Source organism: Aplysia californica, unplaced genomic scaffold, assembly GCF_000002075.1.
Source record: "Aplysia californica isolate F4 #8 unplaced genomic scaffold, AplCal3.0 scaffold00419, whole genome shotgun sequence".
NCBI classification, from domain to species: Eukaryota; Metazoa; Mollusca; class Gastropoda; order Aplysiida; family Aplysiidae; genus Aplysia; species Aplysia californica.
In genome coordinates this window covers 518,811-543,542 of record NW_004797689.1, presented here as the reverse complement: position 1 = coordinate 543,542, position 24,732 = coordinate 518,811, and the positions used below count along the sequence as shown (strand labels likewise).

The 24,732-nt window shown below is 41.8% G+C and overlaps 2 protein-coding genes across 2 annotated transcripts in view; both read left to right on the top strand.

Moving 5' to 3' along the window:
• Nucleotides 1-17,815, top strand: part of LOC101861223 (neuralized-like protein 4) — a 48,517-nt gene extending 30,702 nt beyond the window's left edge. Inside the window, exons 18-27 of the mRNA XM_005104420.3 lie at nucleotides 138-260; nucleotides 1,735-1,905; nucleotides 2,111-2,269; nucleotides 3,756-3,935; nucleotides 5,622-5,703; nucleotides 6,393-6,497; nucleotides 7,447-7,582; nucleotides 8,017-8,132; nucleotides 8,413-8,587; nucleotides 8,921-17,815. Coding sequence (XP_005104477.1) covers nucleotides 138-260; nucleotides 1,735-1,905; nucleotides 2,111-2,269; nucleotides 3,756-3,935; nucleotides 5,622-5,703; nucleotides 6,393-6,497; nucleotides 7,447-7,582; nucleotides 8,017-8,132; nucleotides 8,413-8,587; nucleotides 8,921-9,125 — 1,452 coding nt within the window. The 3' untranslated portion in view covers nucleotides 9,126-17,815. The remainder of the gene's footprint in view (nucleotides 1-137; nucleotides 261-1,734; nucleotides 1,906-2,110; nucleotides 2,270-3,755; nucleotides 3,936-5,621; nucleotides 5,704-6,392; nucleotides 6,498-7,446; nucleotides 7,583-8,016; nucleotides 8,133-8,412; nucleotides 8,588-8,920) is intronic.
• A 1,403-nt stretch (nucleotides 17,816-19,218) lies between these two features.
• LOC106012578 lies at nucleotides 19,219-24,732 on the top strand. Its single transcript, XM_013085925.2, has 4 exons — nucleotides 19,219-20,382; nucleotides 23,629-23,691; nucleotides 23,952-24,090; nucleotides 24,510-24,732. The coding sequence occupies exons 1-4, from the start codon at nucleotides 20,325-20,327 to the stop codon at nucleotides 24,730-24,732; spliced, it is 483 nt and encodes a 160-aa protein (XP_012941379.1). The 5' UTR covers nucleotides 19,219-20,324.

Sequence of the window (24,732 nt, the reverse complement as noted above, 5' to 3'; positions counted from 1 at the left end):
TCCCTCTCTCTATATATATATGTCTATCTCTCTTCCCTGGTGTTATTTCAGTCTTACTCTTACTCTTTCCTAGCACAAAATGGCTATTTTTGTGCAGACGTCAGATTTAAATCCTCTTTCTGTCTGTGTTTCCCCAGAATGTGTTTGCGGTGGTGGACATCCACGGGTGTGTGGAGGGTGTGGTGGTCATCAGCAGCTGTAGCGTGGACAGCACCAGCATCAGTCTCTCGCCCGCCGTAGAGACGGAGCTCACGGCACCGGTCAGTCTTAGGGCCAGCCTGCTGGATTACTTCTGTTATCTATTTATAATACAGTCCAGCACGTTGCTCAGCGAAACACGCACACAGCGAAACACGCACACAGCGAAACACGCACACAGCAAAACACACACAGCAAAACACACACAGCAAAACACACACACAGCAAAACACACACAGCGAAACACGCACACAGCGAAACACACACAGCGAAACACGCACAGCGAAACACGCACACAGCGAAACACACACAGCGAAACACGCACACAGCGAAACACACACAGCGAAACACGCACACAGCGAAACACACACACAGCAAAACACACACAGCGAAACACACACACAGCGAAACATGCACACAGCAAAACACACACAGCAAAACACGCACACAGCAACACACATACGCCGAAATGCGCACACAGCAAAACATGCGCACACAGCAAAATGCACCCATAGTGAACAGATTTTCATGTCACAAATGTTTTGTTATCTATTTATACCATCCAGCACATTGCACAGCGAAACAAGCTCACAGCAAATCACACACACACACAGCGAAACACGCACACGCAGCAAAATGCACCCGTAGCGAACAGATTTTCATGTCTCAAATGTTTTGGGGCTAACGTCGAATGTAAATATATTTTTAAGAATACAATTTTATTGATAACTTCTTTATTATCTTTTAAGCAAATGTTGTTTTTCTTGATAACAACAAACTTTCAATATTTCTGCTCTTCAGTGCAATTGTAAAACTGCATATATATACTGCACTTTTACAACTGACGGCAGCAGTATGTGTACATGTGTGTATCTGTAGACTCATGTGCCTGTGTATATGTCAGTTAACCTCATATGTGAGTGATTGGCGGATGCTCTGGTGTGGTTTGTTTCTTCTTTCCTATCAAACATCTATCATCCTTATCTCCCCTTCTTCTATTATCTATTTGTGGTGGCTGAATTTTGCTATTCAAAAGGCTTTTTAATGGCTGCATCGATCGACATGCAGTTTTCGCCAAAAGATTCTTTAAAATATTCTCCAGATCATGACGCCCTTAGTTTTTTTTTCAGTTTTGAGACAGTTTTGCTGCAAAATGCTAAATTTCTTTTTTTCGCCGATCACTTTTGTAGGCCGACGCTTCTGTCTCTGTAATTTTAGAAAATCCGCCAGGTTTGTTTATTTCAAGTCGTACTTCCGTTCGATATTGTCGCGCAGTACTGAGCACTATTTTAAGTGTGCGACCCGTATAGGTCTAGCCTCACGTTTTCTTTTTTTACCAATGACTTTCAGGTGATGCTAATGCACTGATCATTCTTTTCAATGAAAGGGGGCCCAGCTTGTCTTTTTTATGTTTGTAACTCTCTTGTAACACCTCTAATCTTCTGGCGCTCATATGACCTTATGCAGTTGGAGTGCCGTAAAACCTCTGCTAAAATTAAACTAAAACTCATGCTTGCGTGTTTGTGTTGTCGTCAGGACCGGGACCAGGACAGTGACACATCGGCCCACCTGACCACCTGTTTCCACGGCAACCACGGGAAGAACGTGCTGCTGAGGGAGGGCGGCAAGCAGGCGGAGCGTCTGACCAGCTACAACCACGGCATGGTCGTGGGCAACAGACCACTCAAACGAAGGACTCTCTTCCAGGTGTGTGTGGGGGGGAGGCAATAAATATAATGAATATTTGCAATGTACCGATCAACTTCTGCCTGCCTGCATATCGATACTCCAGGTGATGGGTTTATTCGCTCATTATTTACTGACACAAGATACCAGCGTTCATTTATTCGTGAATAAAAAATTTTGCAAGCAGAATTCAACTCTGAACAAATCTCGACCTTCTTTCACTCAGGTCAAGCTGGGTCGTCTCAACAAGAAGTGGACGTCTTCGCTGATGATCGGGATTGTGGGATTCCCTGTGGACAAGTTCACGTTCCCAATCTCTGCCTCGCTCATCTGGAAGCCGTGCGTGGTGATCCAGGGGGAGGCCGTGTTTGTCTCAGGGTTCAAGGTCAGTGACTTGGGGGGGGGGGTTGTTTGGTTATTGTTAATTTTGTTTTAGTTCAGACAAGGCTTGCTCATTCGTGAGCAGTGATATAACATGGGACTGTCAAATATCGTTCATTGTACATTGATTTGGTTGAACACTGTAAGGTAATATAAGAGACAGGACTTAAATTTAACATCCATCTTCAGTAAGACTGAGCTAAATGGATATATGTGAGGCAGCGTGGTGGAATCAGGCTCTCGTCAATTTTTGGGCATGTAGAGTTATTGGTATCATCTTAAAGCTTATTTATTTGTCTTTATTTGGATGAACAAAATATCCATTTATCTTGAATACAAGTGGAGATATTTGCAAAAGGAGGAGGAGGGGGTCTTCTGTTTTCAGCGGTAAAATTAGTGAGAAAATGGCCGCCAAAGATTAGTTATTTTTCCTTAGCTTTAGAGTCCGTGGTAACTGACAATTTACATTTTTTGTGCCTTTAATTAACGTTTTGCAGAAAAATCCACACAGAAATGAGTTCTTTAATGGGCATGAAAGGTGTTAAGCCAAACAACAAAAATTTGAAAAAAATTCACAAACCTGCGGGAAAAGTGCAAGTTTCTTCCCTTTGATTATTTTGACTGGAGCCTGATTCCACCACGCTGCCTCACATATTATGTTGAAGCTAATTTTTGTTTTAACCTTCTAGGGGAAAGACCACTATGGGCCTAACCTAGACAGACTGAGAGATTAATGTATGGCAAAACCAAATTTCTTTAAAACCTTGCAGGTAAAATAAAAGAAACATTATGTGTGAGGCATCCTGGTGAAATCAAGTGCTCGTCAAAATAATGAAATAAAAGAAAGAGGCATTTTTCTGCTGGTTTGGTAAATATTATCGAATTCTTGTTTTTTGGCTCAACACCTTTTATGTATACTTAAAAACACATCTCTGTGGATTTTACTGAAAAATATTGATTAAAGGCTCACTGAAACAGAATTGTAAATTTTCTTTTCCAAGCAATGGAAGTTACAAACTTTGACGATTATTTTTAAAAATATTTTACCTCTGAAATAAGGTGACTCCCACCTTCTTCAGTCAGAAATACCTTGATGTCTATTCACGATAGGTGGGTGGGGATTTTTAGCCAAATGTAAGACCAATGAACAAGCTTTAAGGTGATACCATTAACTCCACATGCCCAAAAATTGACGAGCGCCTGCTTTCACCGCTTCGTGCCCCATATATCAGTACAAAATTTCCGTAAAACCTTTTAGGTATAAGGAAGAAACTTTATTCTGATATTGATACTAAAATTTCCGTAAAACCTTTTAGGTATAAGGAAGAAACTTTATTCTGATATTGATACTAAAATTTCCGTAAAACCTTTTAGGTATAAGGAAGAAACTTTATTCTGATATTAATACTAAAATTTCCGTAAAACCTTTTAGGTATAAGGAAGAAACTTTATTCTGATATTAATACTAAAATTTGTGTAAAACCCTCCAGGTGAAGGACCACTACGGGCCCAACCTGGACACGCTGGGAGAGAACTGCCGCGTGGGCGTGGTGGTGGACGAGGACTCATGCCTCCACCTGGTGGTCAACGGCATCGACTACGGCGTGGCGGTGAGGGACGTCCCTCATCCCTGCTGGCCGCTCGTCGATCTCTATGGCCAGTGTGAACAGGTCAGGGAGAACTTACCATATGTGGGTGGTTGGCGGGTGCTCTGGTGTGGTTTGCTTCTTTTTTTCCTATCAAACATCTATCGTCTTTATCTTCCCTCTTTCTTTTTTGTGTTTGTTACTCTCTTGTAACACCTCTAATCTTCGGCACTAAAATTACCCTATTGTGTTGCAAGTGCCATAAAACTCTATACTATAACTAAAACTAACCATGTGTAGCTACGTTTTATAGAATGCTGCCCAGAATTTTTTATTTTTTTTTCTTTCTAAAAATATAATACTGGGTTTTTTTATGCCCCCATTGATACAATTTTTTTCTTTTTTAATGTCCTCATTGATACAATTTTAGATCGTTTTGGAGGCTGGCTTCGACCCTGCCTATCGGGCCAGCCCAGACTGTCTACCTCTTTCCCTGTATTGTATGGTGGCCTTTGTGTGGATGTGGTTGTCTTTACGCTTTACGCTTACAATTAAGCAAGTTTCTGTCTGTCCAGTCTTACACTTTTCCTGCACTAAAGGACTCATTTTCTCTGATGTACTGCTCTTTATTCCAAAAAACAAATTTCTGTACTGGCGTCTTTGGAGTAGCAGTTAAAAGCTTCACTGTCGCACGCAGGAGATTGATTTCTATTTCCAAATGTGGAAAAAAATTTCAGTATCCGTATCCGTCTTTTTGCTTGGATGCTGTATCCCGCTTAGCCTAGGTTGGCTGCGATAAGCAGGGTAGGAAGCTCGCCTCGTAAATGATCTAAATTGTGTTGATGAGGGTGTAAAAACTCCTACTTTTTTTTTATCAACTTTTTTTTTGTCTGTCGGTCTTACTCTTTCGCTGCAGTGGGTGGTTGGCGGGTGCTCTGGTGTGGTTTGCTCCTTCTTTCCTCTAAACAGCTACCGTCCTTATCTCTCCTCCTTCTTTTTTACGTTTGTTGTTACTCTCTTGTAACACCTCTAATCTTCGGCACTTATATGACCTTATTGTGTTGCAAGTGCCGTAAAACTCTTTACTAAAACTAAAACTTTCTCTGCACTCAATGACTCTCATTGTGTCGATGTGCTTTTCTTTACTCAAACAAATTTCTGTCTGTCTGTCTTATATTTCTTGTTCTTTCTCAGCACTAAGTGTCTGTCCTTGTGTCGCTGTCAACATACTTGTTTCCTCAATTGACTCCAAGAAACCAAACCTTGACCTGACTGGTGGAAGGTTGGCGGGTGCTCTGGTGTGGTTTGCTTTTTCTTTCTTATCAAACATCTATCGTCCTTATCTCCCCTCCTTCTTTTTTGTGTTTGTTACTCTCTTGTAACGCTTCTAATTTTCAACACTTATATGACCTTATTGTGTTGCAAGTGCCGTAAAACTCTTACTAAAAACATTGTTCCTGGTGGTTGGACGGTTCCACTGAGTGTTAATTCCCATTTGTGTTTTTTTCTTCTGTTTCTGTCTGTCTTTTTTCCCAGCCTTAAACGATTGTTTGTGGGGTGGTTGGCGGGTGCTCTGGTGTGGTTTGCTTTTTCTTTCTTATCAAACATCTATCGTCCTTATCTCCCCTTCTTTTTTATGTTTGTTACTCTCTTGTAACACCTCTAATCTTCTGGCGCTCATATGACCTTATGCAGTTGCGAGCGCCGCAAAACCTCTACTAAAACTTTAATAAACCTTGACCTGACTGGTGTCACCGTCGTCCATCACAGGTGGTGATTCTGCCAGAGGATTTGGAGAACCCAGCGGTGACGGGGGTGAAGGAAGAGTGTGAGAAAGCCGACCTGGAGAACAGTAAGTGTGTGTGGGTGTGGAAGGAGGGGTGGGGGGTCTGAGCTGATCATGTCTATGCATCTGACTGTCTGTCTGTCTGTCTGTTCATCTGTGTGTGTGTCTTTCTGGGGCGAACTTTTAGTGTTGGGAGTGTGTGATCCAAGTTTGTCATATCTGTTTAACAGTCTTACTCTCTGTCCTGTCTGTCTGTCTGCGCAGTAGTGTCTGTTGTGCTGGTCAACACAAGCTGACCTTATCATTAACTCATTGCTGTGATTTTATTGTACATTGTGTATTTGGGTGCATCTTGTGCTGTTATAATATTGTTAGTTAATGATTATAGATTATAATAAATAGCATTTATGCTGCGGATTTCCATTTTCTAAAATATTCTGGACATTCATTACAGTTATTACTTTTTTAGATTACTTGACAGGTGTATATGTAGAAAGTAATATTTTGTATTTACATAAATATATATTTTAAAGTTTTAATGGGGGGGGGGAATTATAATTATTCGAAATGTGTTCCTGTTCATGTTTTCATTTTATGCGTATTGTTTGATAAAGAAAAATTCAATGTGTGTTTATGTGGTGTTGCTTTATGTAGTATGTTGTTATACTTAAATGTGTTTTTATACGTCCTGATAAAAAACTGCTGGTAACACTTGGTGAATGTTTTTTCCTCTTCCTTTCCCCGTTGTGTGTCAGAAGGGAAAGAGAAGAGTTCAAGTGGGGTGGACAACGGTCAGACAGTCCGCCACTGCGAGTATCTCAACATCTGCAACAGATTCCGTGCCTCTTTGGCTCTGCCAGGTGGGTGCTCTCATTGGTTGTCTGTACGTTTGTTTTTTGTTTTAGTAGACGTTTTACAACGCTCGCAACTGAATAAGGTCATATGAGCGCCGAGTACATTTGTTTGAGTTAAGAGAAGCTCATAGATACAATAACGGTCTATTAATTTGTGTGTTTTGAGTAAAAAAAAGCACATGAGCGTCAGTTCAACTTGAGAGCTGGGTAATTGTCACTGACAGATAAAAAGATAAGATAAGAAGATAAGATACATCTTTATTGTCCAGATCCTGGCACATTGGTTTGGTGTTTCACCACATACACACACATACATGCATTGGTGTTTCACCACATACACACACACACACACACATGCACACACTCACATACACCCACACACACAAACATGCAAACACACGCAGGTTTATGGTCACATGCATAATATAAATAAACAGTAATATAAACTATAATAATTCTGAGGCTAGATACATACTCAGCATATGGACTGAACTGGCACATGGCCTACTGAGAGTTTATACAGTGAAACCTGCTTTTATGGCCGCCTGCCTGTTTTAGACAATTGCGTGACAGTACAAACAACCACTTCCCATTTCTCCCCCCCCCCCCGGTTATTTTTAAAACTATGAAGATAACACTATATTAATCTTAGACGTCCGGCTGTCTAAGACAATAACTTCTCCTCGATGATGGATGGTCGTCTCGGACAATCCCCGACTGTACTTTTGTCTGTTCTGGCCTCAACTTCCACCACTTGTGGGTGGCTGGCGGACGCTCTGGTGTGGTTTGCTCCTTCTTTCCTATCAAACGTCTATCGTCATTATCTCCCCTTCCTCTTTTTCATATTTGTTACTCTCTTGTAACACCTCTAATCTTCTGGCGCTCATATGACCTTATACAGTTGGGACGTGCCGTAAAACCTCTACTAAAACTTCTCCCCCCCCCCCCCCCACAGATGGCTATTTCGAAGGACCTCCGTCCTGCTTCTGCTCGGCCTGCCACAAAGCAAGGGGGGATGACCCGCACCACCAGCGCGGAGACCCGCCCAAAGATTTCGTCCTACCTGTCGGCTGGTGCCGCTACTTACTGAGGTGAGGCGCGTGCGACCGTGTTGATGGTAGCATGTTTGCTGCGAGACATTTTATTGTTTTTGGATGTCGTAGTTGTCAAAAGAAGGCCAGGCGACTGCAATAACTTTTCTTTCACGGGTCAGAGGGAACCTCTGATGGTTTTACCATCCTGTTTGTTTCAGTAGAAAGGAGCACTTCAACGCAACAATAGTCATTTAGTGTGCAGTTCTATTCTGTTGTTAAGAACTCTCTCTCTCTCTCTCTCTCTCTCTCTCTCTCTCTCTCTCTCTCTCTCTCTCTCTCTCTCTCTCTCTCTCTCTCTCTCTCTCTCTCTCTCTCTCTCTCTCTCTCTCCTTCCCTCCCTCTCCCCTCCCCCCCTCTCTCTCCTCTTTCTCTATCTCTCCCTCTCCCTCCTCTCCCTCACACTCTCCCTCACACACTCTCTCTCCCCTCAGAGCCCCCAACAAGGCCCATGCTCTGAACGTGGCAGACAAATGGCACTGCGCCTACCACGGCTCGCGCATCTCCGAGGTCAGACGCAGCCTCGACACATTTGATCTCCTGCCTTCTGGTGAGTTTCTACACGTCTGTGAGATCGTTGCTGTTGACAGAGTTTTTTTGCGGCCCGTAAAAGTAGTCCCATAAATATCAATATTCTAAAGAATGGAGATTAGCTTTCACAGTGTAAGTTAAAGAAACATTTGTTTGAATTTTTTTTTTATGTAATGAATTATTATGATAATGCTGGTGGACATACACTGTACAGGAGCTGTCACGAAAGAGAAAAGGGTTGTGTAATCAAGATCTAGCGTTAGGGCAGTGAGCGGCAACGTGTTTTCTCCTCTCCCCAGATGAGGGCAGCTCCTCCGTATCTTCCTCCTCCTCCTCCTCCTCTCTGTCCATCCTGCTGCCCCGCCCGCTGCCCTACACGGAGAAGTCCCGGCCCGAGAACCTGGGCGGCAAACAGATCTTCCTGTCTCCGACCATACGGCATGCCGGGGGGAACCAGTTCTCTCCCAAACATAGGTGAGTACAGGGGGAGGGGGGGGTTGTCCCAAACATAGGTGAGTACAGGTGAGGGGGGGGGGGGGTCTCTCTCCCAACATCTCTGAAACATACATGGGTAGGGGGAGGGGGGGGGGGGAAACATGGGTGAGTACAGGGGGGAGGAGAGGGGAATACATAGAGAAAGAAAGGAAAGGAGAGACTGAAAGAAAAAGCAATTTGGTACCCCAAGTGTTTATATAAATAAAAAATGGCAAACTGTGGCTCGTTTTTGTCCTGTTGCGTCTCATTTAATTTTTTCTCCCCTGTACAAGTAGACGAGCTAAACAGATTGACTCTGCATGTATTTACCAGGTTCACCGACCCAAAGACACGCAAGTCGTACGAAGCCCGCACAGCTTTCCAGGTGTGGGTCAAGCCAGGGTCGTACAAGGTCAGCCCGCAGTACCAGGAGGACAAGGCACGGGTCGACCCGCACTTCAAGAACTCGGAGATAGACTGGGTCACAAAGGAGAGGGGTTCCACACTCCTGCACGCTTTGTTGGTGCGGGTGGAGTAGATGGGTTATCTGTGTGGGTGTACGTGAGTGCGTGTGTGTGTGGCACCACACTACTGCATGTTTTAGTGTGGGTGGAGAAGATATGTCGTCTGTGCGTGCGCGGGTGTGTGTGTGTGTGTGTTGCTGTGACGTTTGATTGGCTCTGGGCTTTCTGTGATCGGCCTGCTTGGAATGACAGGGTCATCATGGGCCTCATCAGCCACACTTTGGAAAATTTTTCTATGAATAGAATTGAGCTTCATGTCACTACGTCGTTGGTGCGCCATTTTACGATATGCCTTTTCGTGTCAGCCAGGATCGGTGGTTCCCAGCTCTGAGAGCTGCACTGTGGGGACACCACCAGTCATTGGTGGGTTGAAAGTATTATAGTGTGCTTACCTCAAAGTTAGCAATGAAAGAAAAAAAAAGTTGGACTTTTTGCACCCAGTCATTCCCAGGTTGCGACGTGTTGGTGGAGTTATTTTTGGTGTGGAATGTGACCAAATGTTTACAACTTTTATTTACAACTTACACTGTCTCAAGTTTGAGAGACAACTCCTACTATAGTATTTGCCGTGTACAACGGCCGCCACTGAACTCTGTGTATGTGTGTGTGTGTGTGTGCATTTTGCTGTCGGTTTGATTGTCTGTCTTTATTCTCGACGGAATGTGCGAGTGATGGAAGTATTGGTCTGACTGACTTTTGGGTTATGTGTCGCTTTAGTGGCCGAAAGGATGAACTGAATTGACCGACTACTGGACTGCCGGACTACGAGACTTACTGCTGTTGTGGAGTCGTGTGAACTTTCTGTCTTTGGAGCTACAACTCTGTGGACTCATTCAACAGGGGTTGGCCTTCACAGGGAAGGTTGAAACGGCCAGCTGCACAAACAACCTGAACTTTGTGGATGGGGGCATAAGGTAGCCTATTTGCCATCTACACGTGTCAGTGGACGATTTACTCTTGCTATTGGGGCCACTCCTCAGGCTGAAATGCAGCAAATTTTTTTTTTCTCATGTGAAATGAATGACTTTTTGTGTTTCTTGTCATCTCCTGCTTTTTTCTTCTTGTGCGTGTGTTCAGATTCAAATTTACCCAAATATGGAGTGGCTTAAAATTCTGATTATTTCCTTCTTTCCGCATGTGTGTGTTCAACCTGCCCTAATACACCATAAACGAGGAATGACTTTGAAGATTGGGAATTATTTTTTTCTTTCATTCTGGATCTGTGTATTCAGATACGCCTAAATGTGCTGCAGTTGTGAAATGATGTGTGTGTGTTCGCCTGCGTGCATGTTCAAACTGGGGTAAATGTGAAGCCCTTAATGGCTTTAAGATTTTCCCCTGTTGTGTGGTCTACAGTGTGTGATTGTCAGTCCGAACATGACTTCAGGAGTGGGCGACGTACCATGACCTGAGATTCAAGACTTGTATCTCCTCCCGCTTATGTATAGCTTATAGATTGGAGGCTCAGATTATGCTCATTTTTCCTCCTTGTCAAGGCAGACACAGGAATCAAATTATCGTTTTGTTTTGTTAGAGAATACAATACATATGTGTAGTGATATGACAAAATGAGTTTCGTGTGACATTTTGATACCTCATTCTTGTGAGTATCAAATGACAGATCTGTTCAAGGCCAACAAGAGGGTGAAGGCAGGAAAAGTGTTTTTCTGACTGCTTTGGTCGGGGAGTCAGAAACACAGACTGGGGGAAATCGAGGGTTTGCTTTGTTGGGTTTTTTTTAACCTCGTACATCTGAAAACAGCTGACTGCAAGGAGCTACTCATTTTTTTTCGCCATTGTCGTACATTTGCTGTTGGATAGCATTTGTTTATAGCCTAAGTTTGGAGAGTTGACGGCTTGGGTTGTTGGACATTTTTGTTTTGTGGGAAGACATTTATCGTTGTTTTTTGTTTTTTACTGCATGAGTTTTGTAGAGTGGATAAGTTCGGTTCCGGTCACGCAGCGGTGCCTAAAGAGGTTCAAGTCTTTCAGTGTCCGTGTAGTATATTAGCTGTCCTGTGGGTATGACACTACTCGTCAGTTTTTATCCCTGGTGATCTTTTTTTTTTTTTTGCTAATGACTGTGATTGTGACTAGTACATGATATACCAGTCAGGTTCTTGACCGCAGCATGCAGAAGAGCGCGTTTTCAATTCCCACCAGTGTGCGGAGGTCATTCATGGAGTATCTCCGTCTGTCTGTTGGGGTCCTACTCTACGTCCTATTCCTCCCGTGCTGCGCGTGACAAGCACGGCTGAAGCAGCCCACCTCCCAAATGGTCTGTATATGACGATGAGGAGTGTTACCACTTTCGTTGCCATATGACGTACCCCGTACGTCATAAAAATGTGTAATTTTTAACATTGTGCTGTACCTTGTACATCATGGAAGTTGGCAAAATTTGCCGCTCCTGGTTACCCATATGACGTTACCTGTACGTCACGCTAATAACCTGGCTTTAATTCTTCTGTACGGAGTTTTAGCCACAAGCACTGTGTGGGTTTGTATTCGAGAATAAAAGATGCGCAATATCGGTACCAAATTTGCTAGTATTTCTTTACTGCTAGGCTTGCAAGCTGTCGATAGACACAGATCTAGGCTTGCAAGCTGTCGATAGACACAGATCTAGGCTTGCGGGCCTTGTAAAACGAAAAAATCGAAATGACTTTAAAAAGGTAAATAAATTCACTTTTTGACTTAGATTTGCGGGTTATTCGAAATTATGAGTAAGATGGGAGGAGATGGGGAATGAGAAAAGTGATAATTTAAGACGCTGTGTCCGAAATATGTCAAAAGTGTGCTAGATCTAGACCGTGCCTCCATTAACACTGAGACATTGGGCTGCTGTCCTGGGTAACGAGCTCGACTAAAAGTCGGTGCTGACAGTAGGAGCGCATACCCCCTGGCAACGAGAGGATTAAAAATAGTTACAATCATTAGCAATCAATTCAATCAGGTGTAGTATTTTTATTTAAATCCAATGTTGTATTTTTGTATCTTAAATATCCAATGTATTCTGTTCTGTGCGTCAAGTTGTTCCTTGCATCAAGACTATGTTCTGCTCTGTTGTATTATTTGTAAATTTTGTGGAAGAAAAGTATATCATATCCTCCTCCCCATTGCGAACTGTTTGACCTTGCCTTGTGCACAACATCCGGGGTCAGGACGGAGGTCAAAGCAGGGTCGGTGTTTCTTTCTCACAGAAACAGGTCACACTGATTGTCATCATGGGCAATGACTTGGGAGGGGTTGTACTTTACTTTTACTGTAAAGTGTAGAGCTGTATAATACGGTCTACCGAGTCTTTCTGATTGGTTCATTTTTGCCGTCTGTGATTGGACCGCCCTGCTCGTATTTATTTGGGTGGTTCCGTCCTGTGCGTATGTTGGAGTCACTTGATTGGTTTTTGCTTTTTCCCCCCTCCTCCACAACATGGCGGTCGTGTCTTCAATGTGCTTCTCTGTGTTCTAACTTGACGGGAGGCTCTTGCGTCATCTGTTCCCTCTACGCTGTTCACTGTTACTTTATTAGTTGGGGTTTTTTTTCTCATTTTCTATTGTACATGTGTTTAGAGAGCAGCAATTGGAGGTTCACTTCTGTTCTGTCTCTCTATTGTTCATGTCTCTCTTGGTTCCACCCCCCCTCCCCTCCCTCCTTTTTTTTGGGGAGCATGATGCGTCTTTGCCAGAGTTTATTACTCAATAAGATGTACGTAACTGTAATATTAAACATGGTATGATAATAAAGTGTTTAATAGCGTCCCGTGCGCGTGGAATGTCACAATGTCGTTGTTAAACCTAATGAAGTAGTGAGTTGTCACCGTAGCTCAGTAGACCAACTTTTTTACTAGTTGCTTTTTGCTCATTATTTATCTGTGTTGTCTTGTCAGCTGGCAGTCGTTTTATTTAGTGTTGTTGAAGGATATTGATGGGTCATCGCCCAGGAAACTTCTTATACAGGAGAGGTTAAAAATAGCTACATTAAACTATAATAACAGACTTCTTCAACTCGAGGTTGGCATAAATGAACTGAGTTTTTAAAAAACCCATTTTTTAAAATACAAGAATGAAAGTGAGCAAGCTGCAGTATAACTCCAGTTGGGGACAACCTCTTTGTCTTTACGTTTTTGTTTGCTTTTTTTTTCCTATGAGCCAGTGCCTCTTGCCAGTGATATGTCCACTGTTCCTTTGTAAGCATCCGACGAAAATACCAGAAAATGAAACCCTTTGTGGAGGAGAAAAGTGGTTGTCTTGGACAGGTAGTGGTTAGAGCAGGTTTGACGGCCGTGTTGGTTGAGTTACACTGAGTGATATATCGTTCTATGACCCCGTGACAGTATCTCAGCCTGGACTTGTCGCTACCTGGGGAAAATGTAGGCAGGAAGACGCTGAATACATCTTTTAAATGCTCTGCTATCGGTGGTTTATTTATTTTTTATCATGCGGCTTTTGCAAGTCTCTGGTGACCTTTGAAGGGTTCGCTGTACGTTTTATTTGTTCTTTTTTACCCTGCCAGTAATTTGTGATTTCCCATTCTCAAAATAATGGCGTAAAACGTTTACAGTACAATGGTAATCTGTTACGTTTTTTTAAGTTATGAATTTTCAAAGTGTGCGTGCTTTGGTCATTTGTGTGCTTGCTTTCTTGTGTTTGTGGGTGGTGTTGGTTTTTTTCCTGTAAGAAAATATGAGAAGTGAAGAAATTATTTAATTAAATATAATATATCAGCAGTCGATCAAAAAGTATTGAAAACATTCTCTGAATGTTTTGAGTGAATGAGGTTAGAGAGTATGAAAGAATGCCGGTCGTTGGAGTGTTCTGAGTGACTACATTGTGTGGTTTTGTTTTCCTGTCGAAGAAACATACAGTATATTGGAAGGCGCCTCTGGCATTGTCTACTTCTTTACTGTCCCTCTGTTGTTTCTGTCTGTCAGTCCTTGCTTTGTACCGGCACTAAACGAGTGTTATTGTGCCAGTGTGCTTCTCTTTGCTCAAACAAATGGAAGTAAGTGATGCTTGTGGTAGTCGGTGTAGATCGCTGGTCAGACCTGTAGATACTGTACATGCATGCTGTGTGTTATCGTTGGCCACGTGTTTGTACAATCATGCTGTTTGTGTTGTTATTGTTGGCCACGTGTTTGTACAATCATGCTGTATATGTTGTTATTGTTTGCCACGTCATACTGTATGTGTTGTTATCGTTGGCCACATGTACAATCATGCTGTTTGTGTTGTTATCATTGGCCACATGTACAATCATGCTGTTTGTGTTGTTATCGTTGGCCACATGTACAATCATGCTGTATGTGTTGTTATCGTTGGCCACATGTACAATCATGCTGTATGTGTTGTTATTGTTGGCCACATATTGTACTATCATGCTGTATGTGTTGTTATTGTTGGCCACATGTACAATCATGCTGTATGTGTTATTGTTCGCCACATGTACAATCATGCTGTATGTGTTGTTATTGTTGGCCACATGTACAATCATGCTGTTTGTGTTGTTATTGTTGGCCACATATTGTACTATCATGCTGTATGTGTTGTTATTGTTGGCCACGTATTGTACCGTCATGCTGTATGTGTTGTTATTGTTGGCCACGTTTCGGTTACAAACTTAATTCATGCTGTGAGAAGAAGGTTTATTTGCTTTCCTGCATTGACTGCTAGTTTTTTTGGGGGGTAAGAGTTTAACGGCGCTGGCAACTACATAACGTCATAGCTTGTTCTTTGAAAGTGAGCTCTGTATGGGAAAGTGGTTGGAGGGTGTCACTGATGGTCCCAAGCTTTTCTATTCCTTCATGTGTTTCTGTCTGTCTGCATATCTTGCCTTTCCCCTGCTCATTATGTTCTGCATTAATCAAACTAAAGTTCTGAGTGCAACTGGTATAAGAATGGGTGGTTGGAGGGCGCCACTTAAGTTAGTCCTGCTTCTGTCCTTTCCCTCTGTCTGTCTGTCTGTCTGCTGTCTGTCTTGCTTTTTTCCCTGCACTAAATACCTGTTGTATGGATGTGCTCCTATTTACTCAAACAAACAAACTGTTAAAAGAAAGAAATAAGCAGTACAGAAAATTCATTAGTATTATTGTATTGTATTATGTCCACTCAGCAGTATTCAGCGGGTGGTTGGAGGACGCCACTTGTTGGTTTCACTTTTTTTTTCCTTCTTTCTTTCCCTCTGTGGTTTCTGTTAGACTGCCTGTCTGCCTCCCTGTTCCCCTGAACTAAAAGATTCTTACTTATAATCTGAATGTATGCTTATTCTCAAACGAAGCGAAGTAATGAGCAATGTTGAGCGGAGGATTGCTGGGCTTTATTCCAGCGGTGTTCAGAGAAGGCAAAAGCCGTACCTCGTCTAGTGGGGTCCGGGTTGCTCTCCATTATTTTATACTGCTTTTACTTTTACGCCTAGATATTTAGGGGGGGGGGGGTCTTCTGGAAGTCAAGCTGCTCACTTCTTGTATGGGTGGGAGGTTTAAGGGCACCACTTGGTAAGTCCTGCTTCTTTTCTGTCCCTCTATTGTTTTTGTCGGTCCATCTTGCTTTTTCCCAGTATTAAATGACAAATGTTATATCGACTCAATGTATTTCTCTTTACTTAAACTAGATTTGTTGTGTTTTACTATCTTATCCATACGATTTTGGGAACTCTGTGCCCCCACTTTCCAAAGAGGAAATTTACTCGTTATTCCGATCCGTACGTTTTGCATAGCAGTCTGTCAAAATGATTTTTTGAGAAATACTGAAAGTTCCAAAAAGATCTTCGCTCTATAAGTATTGTAAAATGTGAAGAATACAACCACTGGGGTAGGAAATGACCCCAGGCGTACGGATAGGGTTAAACTAGTTTTGTTGTGGTGTTGGTAGTTTTTCTCATAATGTCACTGAACAAAGGAGTTTGAACTTGAACTTAGTTTTTGATTTGTTCGTCTGTGGCTTTTCTGTTGTAAACTTTTATATGCTGGGTCTCCGAGTGCTTTTGTCAGTAAACCTGTCTTGATGATGTTTGTTACTTCTTTGATCTTTTAAAGTACATTAGTTTTAGTTTATGCTTGCTTGATGGGGCGTAAGAGAATTGGACAATTGTAGAATTTCAGTTTGATGTGAATTGCAAATATACTGATGGCTGAGTTCAAGACGCCACCAAGCACCAAATTGCATAATTTCAGGGGTGAGGGGGGGGGGAATTCATGTGTCAATTTAGTATGATGGTATATATTTGTTTTTATGCTTTTGAGTATTTGAGAGGATCTCGACAGTGGATACATACAATTCATCTGGACCCCGATGTAACGACCCAGCATTTACTTATATTTGTCAAAATTTTGTCTCAGTCTCTCAGGACCTCTGCATTCCAAAGGGGAAGAGCAGCAGTGAATAGATCTATATACTGTAGATGTAGCAACAATGAATGCACTGTGGATGTCTTCTTGACAATGCCGAGATTTGAATACTTAAACCTGTGGGGCTTTTTCTATTTTATAAATACATCTTGAGAGGGTGAATGTTTCCTACTCTGTGGGCTCTTTAATTTATTTTGAGGGTGAAATCACATAAACATGGACTTACATGGTGAGGATGAATGATTTTTTGTGTATGATATGTAGACTGGCTGAACAAAGATGGCACAACATGTTTGTTATCTTGTGTGACTGACGCGTGCTGTGCTTTGTGGCTGATGCTGTATGTGACGTGTATGGTGAACAATGTTGTAAACCTTGTGTGCTAGTGTGGATGACGTTGTACTTTGTATGTCATATTTAAAACATTACTCTATGAATGACACTGTTCTGTATGTGGTGTTTTATGTGAATGAAGCTGTACGCGATGTGTTATTTAATGTGCATAGCTGCCAACCAGTACATATAAAATGTTTTTGAGGGTCTGATTACGGAAGTCCGTTGGCATACTTGTGTACGCTCCTATTTCTAGTACCGGTATTGCTCCTCACAGGCTTGCTGATACTGGAGAGAAATTGTGAACTTTCAAGATTTGAGTTACGAATGATATTGAGAATGAAATTGAGAGGACAATTGTAGTCGTGTCCTTTCCCATTGACAGTTATTGAACAGGAATGTATTGAATGCAGGAAAATATGTGTGCAAAGGGTTTGGAGAGGGGTTATTGCATCAATACCCACCGCCTTGACTTGCCGTGTGAATATAGAGTCCGTTTTCTTTTTAGTTTTTGGTTTTGGAAAGTGGGCAGCTATGAATGTGAATGGTGCAATGAGACGGCACTTGATGTGTTGTGTGAATGTCTTTGTATATGATGTGTCGTATGTATGAAATACTCTGTGTATGTGTAATGTAAATTAATGCTATTCATGATGGATTATGTGAATGATTCTCTATGATAAGTGTAATGGGAAAGACAATAATATGAATGAATGAATCTCATCCAAGATGTTCCCAGAGAATGACAAATCCTTTTTCCCCCCTGACACTTCCATTGCCATACCTTCACTCGCCTACCCTCGTTCTTTGTCAAAGTTTTTTTTTTTTCTTTCTTTTTGTTCATGAAGTGGAGAGTCCAAACTGCGGCTTAAGTGGACAGTGTTTGCCATGTGATATTGTGGAGCTAGTCCAGTGACTGGTGACTTTGTGTTTTGTAGACGTGTGCTTGTCAGAGAGTGGCAGAGAGGCCAGGCTCCACCTCTCCAATCATTTTTGATGAATTAAAAGAAATTTTTATTTCATTTTTGTGGCACTGTTTTTGTTTTTTTGTTTGTTTGGGTCCCCCCCCCCCCCCCCCTTGGCTGTCAAAAGTCTTTGTGTTTTACATGTAGCTTTTAGTTGAAAGTCAATAACTTTGGTTATGCTTCATGTGCGCTCACTCTCGCACACATGATAGTGTGATACATGCACACACAAGCGCGGGGGCACAAAGGCACACACACACACACACACACACACACACACACACACTCTTATATATATCGGTAGAATTTGAGTTAAGTTTATTCTTGTGCCAATATTAATAAATGCTGCCCTACAGAAACTGGGTACATAATACAGTGTAATAATTTATACGCACCACAGAAAAGACAACGCTGGGGCTGTTGTATTGATACCTTTTGTGACCTTAGTAAATGTAGATCTAGTTGTCAGTGGTCAAATTCAAAAGTTCTGTTGATCTTTAGGAGGAAATTGGATTATTTTCCCCACAGATTTCACCCAAACAAATGGGTCTATAATGTAATGATAAGGCTCTTCACCATTACATGCTGAATAGGTGAGTTCGATTTTCAAGGGCCAACGACATTTTATCAAGAATCTTTGCTCATCTGCTACATGTATTGAATGCCAAGAGGTGAGTTCGGTTTCCATGGGCAGACAATATTTTATTTTAAAAATCGTTGCCAATCTGCTGGAATACTGTTTCCCACTCAACCCTCGCTGGCCCTGATAGACAAGATGAAAGCAGCCCTCCTCCAAAATGATCTACGTTGAGTCAGTTGAGGATTTAAAACATCTGCTATGATTGGTCCCCTTGAGTTCTGATGGTGTCTGTGGTGTAGCAGTTGATTGATGTATCGCTGTTGCACAGAGAGAATTTTGATTATCTTAGTCTTTCTGCTAGGATGTTGTATCCCTCTCAGCCCGAGTTGGCCCTGTGGGTGGTTAGCAGGTGCTCTGGTGTGGTTTGTTCCTTCTATTCTATCAAGCAACTATTGTCTTTATCTCTCCCTCTTCTTTTTTGTTTGCTACTCTCTTGTAACACCTCTGATCTTCGACACTTATATGACCTTATCATGGTGCAAGTGCCGTAAAATGCTTACTAAAACGAGTTGGCTCTTGACACAGGCAGGGTTGGGAGCCGCCTCCTAAACGATTAAATTGTTGATATGGCGTAAAAACACCACATAAAAAGGAGAAACAAATCTAGGATTCAGTTCGGAGTAAGGTCCCTAAGTTCAAGGCTACAGAACGTGACTGTGACGTAGGTGAGCCCTCTGAAATATCAACATTATGCGGAAGGTAGTTTGTTTTGAGCTGGCAGTTTGCCTGTTAACCTGGAAGTCCTGGGTTCGATCCTTGACAGTGACAGCATCTGGGTTTTTGTGAGTGTGTGTGTGTGTGTGTTTTAATGTATCCTACCCCCCCCCCCCCTCCAAGTCCTTTTATAGGTAGGGTCGAATACCTAGATCTAGTCTTCTCAGATTAAAAAAAAAAGACTACAACAAACTTCAGCGGTGCCGTGTGGAAGTTTTGCTCATTTAAAAGACCCCTTATCCGCACTCGGCAGTTCTGAAATCCTAACAGGTAGGCCATCCGGGCAAAATTCCGAATTAGTTCCTTCCCAAAACAGAAGCAACTCTTTCAGTAGTCTATAGATCTAGATCTAATTTACTATAGAATTTTTAAATTTTTTTTAAAGATCACTACATGGCTGTCAGGCGTTCTGTGTAGATAGAACAGCCATGTAAAAAAAAATCAGCTGCTCTTACAGAGGTCTGAAACTGATCTATATTGGGTTGTGGGTGTAAAAACACATAGAAAGCAAAGTCAGACATGGGACGACTATATATGAAGGGATTGTGGCAGTTTAGCCCGCACTGATAACGGCGCCTCCTAAATTAAATTGTTTGAGCATTTGTGAGGCACCTCTATGCCGCTAGAGTTCTCTTTCACTCTCTGCGATCTTTTCCTGTTTGGTTCACGACCGTTTTGGAGCCGATCTTCGTATACAGCCATTCCCACACGGGAATGTTACTTTCACCACATTATTTTATTCTTTGTATATGGTTGTTTTTTTGTTGTTTTTTTTGGGGGGGGGGTTTGGTGTGTGGAAGCTCTTCTTCCAACGTTTCTGCATTCTTCCTGTCTCAAACTGATCACACATCTGTCTTTCAACCACTCTTATTTCTGTGACTGTGAAGTTTACCTCTTTTGTGCTGAAATAAACGAACAAAAACCATTTAATAGTATAATTTATTTATAAATAACGGCCAATCTTGGTTTTGTTTTGTTCGTTTTGTGTTTACATTATACTTTTACTTTCTTTTGCTTTGAAGGGAGATAACTTCCACAGTAAGCCAACATCCGGTCTGGCTTCCGTGATTGGTTCTATCTTCAGTGTTATGAATTTCAAGACCCAAATAGATTTGAGAAAAAGTTTCATGTATTGCGTTTCATGTCGTTCGAACTCTAGGGTCGAAAAATGTTCCTCAAAGAGAGACATTTAGTAGTTGAATAATTTTATTGCACTATGGCTGAGGCAAAGGAAGAGGTGCCAACTCTCCCACCGAAAGGAAGAGTACAATCAGGTGGTCACTTTGGTCATTAGTCACACACTGACACTCTTCTATCAACACACCTACGCTTTTCGTTCTTTCATATTCACGACTTTGATTTTATATCCTTTATTTATGCGTTATTAGAATGTCTTAAATATTATATAAGCATATTGTTTAATGAGGTCAGATCTCTGTCTAGATCTAATGTTGTTCTTGTCACTCTTGACTTTTGACCCTCCCCCGCATTTGTTGATTCATTCATTTAAAAATTAAAAGAAAAGATTCTGACTATTAGCTGACTCTCCTCTTCTTTGCAGTTTGTTGGTTTGTACAGATTCCTTTACTACACAGACTTATTTGCTTTCAACCTTTAATAAAATTGTGAGGGAGGTCTGGAGGCGGATCTCAGACAGATGGCTGAGATGGGAAAGTTCTGCTGCTAGCTTTATAATACTTTATTTATAAATGTAAAGGATTTTAGGTAGAGAGGATCGCTCTAAACGGAGTCAAGTGGAGAACCCATCTTGGCAGCCTATACCTAATACCAGGGTGAAAGAGGCCAAGAAGAAGGAGAATAGCCTCTAATATAACTGTTTAAGTTTAAGAACTGGGGCCGTTCAACAAAGTCAGAAGTTGGGGGGGGGGTTGTTGTTGATTTTTAAATTTTTTCAAAGTGACTATTTCTCCGAATGCTCGTTAAAATAAAGTTGAACTCTATTTCTCCGAACGGTTTCTGATCTCGAGATTTTTTTGTTATTTGGAAGATTTAGCGTCCAAAAGTAAAGTTGGGAGGAAGCATTTTTTGCTTCGAATTCAATTTCTAGAGCTAGAGATTTTTAAATGTCTAAATATTCAGATACTTCAGTTGTGGTTGGGGCAACGTCCCTGGACTATAGATCTAGATCTACTTCATTTAAAAATACCTTCAAAAGGTACTGCTAGAAAACAAGACCGCTCGACCTTGGCAGTAACCTATTTTGCATTTAGTCACCCTGCAAAAACTTTTTAAAAATTTCATGTAAAAAAAATCCAACCCACCCCCCACTCCACCCCTCCACTTCCCCCCCCCCCCCCACCCCATTCACACCTTACACACATACTGACTGACGCACACACACGTCTCGTGCCACTCCATTTGCTTATTATCAACAAGTCTCGAGAACGGAAACCATTCGGAGAAATAAAGTTCAAGCTTATTTTCCCAAACATTCTGAGAAATAGTTTGGGGGGGGGGATGGGGGGGTGTAGATCTAACTTCAGAATAAGAATCAAGGAATTTTTCATTGCTTTTTTTTTTTGTGGCTAAATTGGATTTGGGGGAGGGGGGATTTTTGCAGGCAGGTCAAAGCCTGACCCTGGACATGAATATGATTATAATAGCTCTGATTCATATTTGAATCCTCTCTGGCAATATTATAATAATCCTGACCCCAGACTTTTATAAAATCTTCTTGAGTAAAAACCTCTATGGTATTGTATTGTTGGAATCAAAAGTTTAGGATTCTTTGCCCGCATTGTCTGTCTCAATCTTAGATCAGACTTGGTAATATAAATACTGATTTAAACACACCACAGATAAAATTTATGTAGAATGATAAAGTTTCACCAAAATATAAGAGGTATTTTGTCATAGTACAATGTAAGATTTTGAATTGTAAATTTACGTAAAAAACGATTTGTAAAGTCTTCTTTGTTAGTAGCCCTGCTTGCTCCAATGCAAAGTTCAAGATGTTTGTTTGTGGGTCGAGTTCATATTTTCAAGATGTTTGTTTGTGGGTCGAGTTCATATTCTGAAGGTTAAGGATTCAGAGCAAAGCTCAGGCTGTGCAAGAAACAACTGAGGAAATCTACATTCCAAGTGTCAGTTGAAAGTCCTGAAAATGTGCAAACTCCTCAGTTACCCCCCCCAGGGCGGTGCCACTGACTGAAGTGTCTTTAGGCCATTCCCGAAGGGGGGACATTTCTCATTATAATGCACAGTAGAATTGTAAATGGGCTGATACAACAATGTCATGCTCATAACTGTGCCTGAACTACAACAGGGAACTGTTGCTTTTTCTTTCCTAATCCTTACTATCGTCATTTTCCTCTACTTCTTTTGTATGTTTGTCACACTCTTGTGACCCACTATTTCCGGGGTGCCTTGATAGTCGAAGCAGACTTTGTGCTGTTGAAGCTAGAGAGGTGAGCAGAGTAAGCCTGATTCCCTGTAAGGACTTCTCTGATGACATCCACCCCTTGGCGCTCATATGACCTTATGCAGTTGCGAGCGCTGTAAAACCTCTACTAAAACAAACAAAAAACTCCTCAGTCATGTAAACTGCTTCTTTCAGTTGCGGTGGGTCGACCAAAATTTGGGTGGGGCTTAGGTTGCTTCCACTTCTTTACCACCAAATAGCAAGCAATAGGAACTAAACAGTGATGATTTTTCTATACTCACGGTGAGCCACGGAATTTTGAGAACCATTCAAATGAGAAGAGTTACTTTTGTCAGGGCTAGGAGAACGTGAGCCCTCTGGGCAGTGTTATTTTTTCCAGTCTTCTACCTTTTTTACAGGAAGAGAAAGGGCTCATCCTGTGACTGTGCTGAGCCCTAAAGACATTTGATTGGCTGCTGGGTTGCTATAGTTGTAAGCGGTGACAACAGTGATTGGATAAACGAACAAACCGCCAAGTTGATCTCTCTGTGTTCATTGCGTGTTGTCAAAATGGTTTCCTTCTTTTTTCATTATTTGGAGAAACTTTCATTTACTTTGGGATAGAGTTGGGGATAGTGGGTGGGGAGGGGGGAGGGGCTCAAGCCCGTGAGCCCTTCACTACCCACCACCACTGGCTTCTGTTACTGTTCATCAGGGTGAGGGTGACAGGGGCTGTCATAGTATGTCTTTTCTCTCATTTTTGCAGTCACTTGCCAGTGCAATAATGCGACAGAGAACATTATTTGTTCCGGTCACTTGACGCAGTTCTGCGACAGGCCCTATAAGTCTGTTGCAGTCAGTCTCCTGGCTGCGTGACCAGATGGGGCATTTTTTGCATTGCTGGCTGTGTGACCGCAAAGTGTTTATGTATGGTTGCGAAAGTTCTTCTTTATGTGGTTGAACTGGTTTTCTTGTTAATATGAAATGTTTTGTCTTGTGTGAATGAAGTATTATGCTCAGTGATCTTGTTATTGATGTAAAGGGTTCAGAGATTACTCATATGGGATAGAGCGTTATATAAATGCAGTCTATTATTATTATTATTATTATTTTTATTATTATAACATTTTTGTTTCAGTCCGTCAGCAGTGGTCAGTCCATGAAGATGGAGCTTTGGCCTACAGAATACAGAATGAAGAAAGTGAGTATGGAAGAATGGCTTTTTGAAACAACTTGCTTTGTTTGTATGTGAGTAAGTTTTGGGGACTCCGTTCTGTGAGTATCATGCTTGACTGTGGTTCAGTTCATTTTTAGTTCAAATCCCCCGTCAGTAAGTTCTTGAACGTTGAACTTGAATGTTTCAGAATGCTTATTTCATAAACATTTCAGAATACGAAGCTCATAAATATTTCAGAATGCTAAGTTGATGAATATTTCAGTGAGCAATGTTTGTTGTTCCAGTTGACCAGCACTATGGGCTGAATCGTTTCCACCGACGCACGGTACGGGAGGACATTCCCGTGGCCAAGGTCGTCCAGACGGAGGAAGAATGCAGACAGCAGGAGGAGAGGATGATGGAGCTAGCAGCTCTCAAAGCTCAGTAGGTCGCAACTGACAGTTGAATATAACTTACAAGATCACCATTGACAGTTGATATTTATGACTCAGTAGGTCACAACTGACAGTTCCTTTAGAAGGTCAGTAGGACAGAGCTGACAGTTCTTACAATCCAGTAGGTCACAACTGGCAGTTCTTATAATTCAGAAGGTCACAACGGACAGTTTTTAAAGCCCAATAAGTCTCAGCATTGGTTTTAGCAATGTGTGCCTTTTTTTACCTAAAATGTTCCCTGTGGTGTACCGTAAGTCCTGACAGGAAATCTTTTAGTGAGTGTAAGATTGGATGTGAGTTTGCATGGCTCTCTATCTCTCTATGTTGGACTAGAGTCTATCTATAGATCAGTCGATGGAGGTATGAGATTGAATATGAGTTTCATCAGTGTCCCCATCACGATTTCAGGGCAGACGAAGACGAGAAAATGGCCAAACAGATGAGTCACCGTCTGCAGCGATACTCCCCGCTCCCCCCGGAGACAGATCAAGCTCTCGATGATGAGGTGGGTTTTCTGTGTCAAGTTTCTTCCTCAGGTGCCAGATCTGAATCAGACATTGGTGATCATGGTTCACCATTCATTTCTCTACGCGGAAGCAAAAAAAAAAGTCCCAACCCTATACTATCCTAG

What these genes read in the sequence shown, in the direction of transcription:
- LOC106012578 (XM_013085925.2), top strand. Translation starts at nt 20,325, where the DNA reads ATGGCTGAGGCAAAGGAAGAGGTGCCAACTCTCCCACCGAAAGGAAGA. An exon ending in CAGAATACAGAATGAAGAAA is followed by an intron (nt 23,692 to 23,951) that starts GTGAGTATGGAA and finishes TTGTTGTTCCAG; the next exon opens with TTGACCAGCACTATGGGCTG. An exon ending in CTAGCAGCTCTCAAAGCTCA is followed by an intron (nt 24,091 to 24,509) that starts GTAGGTCGCAAC and finishes TCACGATTTCAG; the next exon opens with GGCAGACGAAGACGAGAAAA.